Raw genomic sequence first — 5469 nt, forward strand, 5'->3', positions numbered from 1 at the left:
GGCTGGATCTGGGGCAGGGCTGGGGCCGGGGCCGGGGGCCGGGGCTGGGGCTGGAGCAGGGCTGGAGCTGGGGCTGGAGCAGGGCTGGAGCTGGGGCAGGGCTGGAGCTGGGGCTGGGGCTGGGCTGTGCTGGAGCTGGGGCAGGGCTGGGGCCGAGGCTGGGGCTGGGGCTGGGCTGTGCTGGAGCTGGGGCAGGGCTGGGGCCGAGGCTGGGGCTGGGGCTGGGCTGTGCTGGAGCTGGGGCAGGGCTGGGGCCGAGGCTGGGGCTGGGGCTGGAGCTGGGGCTAGGGCTGGGCTGGGGCTGGGGCTGGGGCTGGGGCTAGGGCTGGGGCTGGGGCTGGGGCTGGGGCTGGGGCTGGGGCTGGGCTGGAGCTTGGGCTGAGGCCGGGGGTGACTTTATTCCAAACTTTCTGTTGACTCACTCAAACCAACATAGCACACTGTTTGTATTGTTGTTGGGACTTTGGAATCTGTTCAGGAGAAGAGGCCCACCTTACACCCAATCACAGGGTTTGTCCCTACATTAAATGGTAATTGCAAAGTAGGAAAAACTTGATATAAGTGTATTAACCTTAGGTTAGTTGATGTAGAGCATAGTCTCGTTTTGTAACAACAACCTGGAATGGGGTTAAATAATACATGTCTCCTGATAGTGTTTCATGTCCCTACAGGTACTGTCCCTCTAATGAATTATCATCCCCAGAGTCGTTCTGACTGACGGAGGGAGAGAGAGAGAGAAAGAGAGAGGTAGAGAGAGAGAGAGAGAGAGAGAGAGAGAGAGAGAGAGAGAGAGAGAGAGAGTAAGTGTGTGAGAGAGGGCCCCAGCTGCAGAACAAAAGCATCTTTGTGAGTGATTGGAACCACATTTTCACCCTCCTCCCTCTCTCCTCTCCCAGCCACGCAAGACCGTTCAAACTCACTGAAACAATCAGCGTCAAAAGTTTAGAATAATACTCTGAAACCTCCCAACAGATATCTGCAGCATGTGTGACTGCACCCCTACCCCCTAGCCCCTTCCTCTCTCTCTGTCATCTACTCTCACACACACAGAGACCCACTTTCAATCCATTCCTCAATGTTTTTGACATTCAACCTGCCAAACTCTCTCTCTCTCTCTCTCTCTCTCTCTCTCAATCCCTCCATGTCCTTCTTCATCTGATGGGTGTTGGCCTGGGCAGGTCTGGTTGTGTCAGACTGAACCACATGTCCTCCTACAGCAGGGCAGCTGCAGGCATGGCAGGGCGACCTGCTCCCTCTCCCCTCGCTTTCAGAGAGGAAACCATCCCAGGCTTCAGGGACCTGAGGGGCCCATGGCTGGCCTGTGCAGCTGAGAGGGGCCCATGGCTGGCCTGTGCAGCTGAGAGGGGCCCATGGCTGGCCTGTGCAGCTGAGAGGGGCCCATGGCTGGCCTGTGCAGCTGAGAGGGGCCCATGGCTGGCCTGTGCAGCTGAGAGGGGCCCATGGCTGGCCTGTGCAGCTGAGAGGGGCCCATGGCTGGCCTGTGCAGCTGAGAGGGGCCCATGGCTGGCCTGTGCAGCTGAGAGGGGCCCATGGCTGGCCTGTGCAGCTGAGAGGGGCCCATGGCTGGCCTGTGCAGCTGAGAGGGGCCCATGGCTGGCCTGTGCAGCTGAGAGGGGCCCATGGCTGGCCTGTGCAGCTGAGAGGGGCCCATGGCTGGCCTGTGCAGCTGAGAGGGGCCCATGGCTGGCCTGTGCAGCCGAGAGGGGCCCATGGCTGGCCTGTGCAGCTGAAAGGGGCCCATGGCTGGCCTGTGCAGCTGAGAGGGGCTACGTACAGCTGGGATGGTTCTTGCGGCGTAAGCATTTCACGTTGTTTGGATGAAGGATCCGTATCAGGGTGTTACTGTGGCATTTACGCACACATTTCAATCTATTTCACATGAAACTGAGACAAATCTGTGTTTATGGGATGTGTGTGTGTGTCCACAATTTAATGGCACATTTAAATTAATTTAATAAGATGAATAGTAAAAACTATAAACTGTCTTGCCACAGGGCCTGCTAATACAAGGAGTGAGTGAACAGTGCACAGTAGACTGGTGTAGGAGCATATTTCTAAAGTGACTACAAAAAGGGATTTTCATCCCATGGCTGTGAAATCAGATTTTCTAAGCTCTTCTTGTTTGTTTTGCATTTCTGGGCCTTTGGAGAAGCAATATCAGCCAGAAGCAATCCTCCAGACTGCATTTCATTTATTGGAAGCTGATTTGATAGCACTGGGCTGAGGTGTGGAATGTTTAAGGCTAGTGCCATATTTGGCTGGAAGCTGTATTTAGTCATGAAGGCCTCCTTCAGAGACTGAGGACGGCAAGCCGCTACTCTGACATAGTTCATTAGGCCTAAGATCAAGTGTCTGGTTTCCCACTGACAGTGTTTCCAGTGTTGTTGTTCAAAGACATGAAAAACGCATCAATAAATGTGCTTATTAAATGGAACTGGATTGATTTCTTGATTAAATTACATTTAGTTCGGCAATAACAGCTTGTCCAATACATCTTGGTATCGAGTGAATGCGCCAGGATTCCGTGTTGTAGGTGATTGATGTGACGGATAAATTGAATGTAATCCGCCCTGTGTGTGTTGGAAGAATGCAGTCTATTTAGAGGCTTCAGAAGATTTACTGCGGTGATTTACCTCGCTCCCCGCCACTCCTCCAAACGTCAATCATTCCAACGACTCTCATCAGTTCCGCTATGCGCCAGGTGCGCTAGCGGTGGGGAGAGCACTAGATATGAGGCTCATTTATCTGACATGTCTGAGTCTAAACTAGCCTACTTGTTACTCTTCATGAATTGGACGTAATCGGAGAACAATATGTTGCTATATGTGCTACTGATTTTTCTGTTGCGGGTGTCTTAACATTTTATCCTACCTGTTGAATTACCTTACCAGGGCTTATTGCGCTTGCCTATTCTCCTAATTATTTTGCGCTGGTAGGACAGTCTGAAAGGGTAGGCCAAATCGCCACGGGAATTAATATGATTCTATTTTAAGGCCTCATTACATAGCATTGTCCTAATTTCTGTCGCATAGACCACTACATTGCTTGGCTCATTAAATATATCTACTTTATTTTTATTGTTGGTGTGTGTTCGCAGATTATCATAATGCTTGTCAAGCATAAAAATCCCAACCTGCACACATTGATTGAAGTGACTGGAAAGATGACAGGAAAGAAGTGACTGTAGTGTGGAGGAAGCATAGTAATCCGCGCTGACTTCAGTTTCCTGTCCAATAGACTGCAGTCTCAAACAAGCAAATGCCACTGATAGAGGAGGACGGAGCAGGGATTTTTAATTTGAGCAACCTTTTTGTAGGCTGTGCTAAACGAATATATTAATAAATCAAATGAGTCAATGACACGTTTGCACAAGTTTAAACTGTTTTAGAACGGTCGCTAGTCCTGTTAGAACTTTGCAACAGTTGTGAAAGTTTCTCTCCAGACAAAAGGCTGCCCTGAGAGCTGACTGGAGCCTACGCTACATCTGTCTAGACGGGGACTGTAGGCAGTCGAAGAGTTTCCTATCGGACGAAGGGAGAACTTTAGGACAGTAAAATCACCCATGCGGAGACAATGCGATAAAGCCCTCTGAGCGATTTGGTGACGAGGAGTAAAGGATTTGTGACTTGGGACTGCGAAAACTATTCGTGCAGAGCTGCGTAAAGGACGGGAAAGTTCGATGAGAGTAAGCTACCTGGATAGGGTCAGAGAATGAATTGGTGAAACAACGAGTGCACTGTGTCCCAGATAGCAATAAGGTAAGCAAGGTAGAGTAGTTTTTCCTGTTGTCAACTTTTTCTATATCATATTGAGTTAGAACAGTCCTCACCGTAGAGGTTAAGCGCGGCAGAGCATGCAGAGACTCGTTCAGGGGAAGCAGAGCAGGCATGTACTGTAATAAAAGGTAAACAGATGAGTCGTCATCTGTACAGTGAAGCCAACAACTGTTCTAAAATCTGAAACTTTCTGTAAAAATGACAATTGGGTGTATCATTGATTTCATTGGTGTATGTGTGGTTCTGTTAGGATTGTTCTTCCTATCTTTACTCAAAATGTTCTGAAAAACCTTCAAACCTTGGAATGCAGAAGAGGATTGCATTTGAAGTCATTTCTGAGTCTAACTTGAGTGTGCTAGGGCCGTCACTTCCATCAGAGCATGTCAGAGTCAGTCGTGTGAAAACAGCTGTCATGCAGGAATGATTCCAGAGCTCAATCAACTCATGATGTAATGTCTGTCAACTGTATAGCTCTTGAACAGGCCCATAGTATTCTCTATAGCAATTTAAAATGGTTATAATGAACTCGATATAAAATCAAATAAAAAAATATGGTAAGAGTAAAGGTTAAGATACTTGTATGTGACTGCATGTGGTGGTTGTTGTCTAATCACAATTCTTTCTCCTCTCTCAACATGCGTGTGTCCCAGGCTCTCCTCCAGAGCCCCTCCCTGACCAGAGAGAGCTGTGCCCATGGATGAGGAGAGACGTTCCCCCACCACCGCCCCAGAGCCCCCAGATGATGGGGACCCACACCCAACCCCTCCTCACCCCAATCCGCCAACATGTAGTGAAACAGAGCCCAGCCCCAGCCCTAGCACCAGCCCCAGTACAGGTAGGTACAATAATACCACATGAACACCTCCTCGTCTAGCATGATTTAGGTTGTCGTGGCCTCCCAATACCAACTATGTCTTACTCATAATGAGATCTTTTAGAAGAGGTGCATGTGCGTGATTTAGCTCTGTGATTGCTGAGGGCAGATGTCACTTGTTCTAGAGGGTTTTATGGACGAGGACACTGGGGGTGTACAGGAGGTTCACTAACCCTATGTCTGTCTAGAGGACGTTGTACGTCGCTTTGGATACAAGCAGCTGTTAACTGAAGGAAAAACTAGAAAATTCAAATCATAGTCAAAGATGCTATTGTTGGGTTAGGGTTAGTGTGAGCAGATGTAAGTGTCGCTGGACTGTTCTGGTCTCCCTGACTATATTCTGGCATGTGAGCTCATTTGGCAGTAAAGCTGTGGTACTGTGAGGGGATATGGTCACTATTTAATCTATCTCAGTCACCTGTCTCCTGTCCAGTGTAAATAGTTTGGGCTCGTAGGAAAGCAGGCAGAGATTAGTAAAGTATAGAGAAATTGCATGAGAAACGCCATCTATAAATATATTGTGTAACTTCTGCAGTCATGCTTTTATATTGCAGTCATTGCAAATAGGTCAATCAGATTTGTATTTGTGTGTGGATGATTGTGTGTTTGTGTGTGTGTTATATAGAAGAAAAAGAAACAGACAGAGATGAAAAGAGAGACCAAGTAATCCATGTGTTATGGAGAGGGCTTAGTGGTTTACTGATGAGAAGGAAAACTTCTCCATGCTTCTTCACGCATGTGATCCTGATTACACTTAGTGTGTGTGCATGTGTGTATAAGCTGCCCTAACAATGCATT

The 5469-nt window shown here is 48.5% G+C and overlaps 1 protein-coding gene across 1 annotated transcript in view; it reads left to right on the forward strand.

Annotated features, from left to right (window-relative positions):
- Positions 1–3275: 3275 nt before the first annotated feature.
- Positions 3276–5469, forward strand: part of mdfi (MyoD family inhibitor) — an 18295-nt gene continuing 16101 nt past the window's right edge. Inside the window, exons 1-2 of the mRNA XM_062468368.1 lie at positions 3276–3779; positions 4448–4632. Of these exons, the coding sequence (XP_062324352.1) occupies positions 4491–4632 (142 nt within the window). The 5' untranslated portion in view covers positions 3276–3779; positions 4448–4490. The remainder of the gene's footprint in view (positions 3780–4447; positions 4633–5469) is intronic.

The sequence above is a fragment of the Osmerus eperlanus genome, chromosome 1 (assembly GCF_963692335.1).
Source record: "Osmerus eperlanus chromosome 1, fOsmEpe2.1, whole genome shotgun sequence".
NCBI lineage: Eukaryota > Metazoa > Chordata > Actinopteri > Osmeriformes > Osmeridae > Osmerus > Osmerus eperlanus.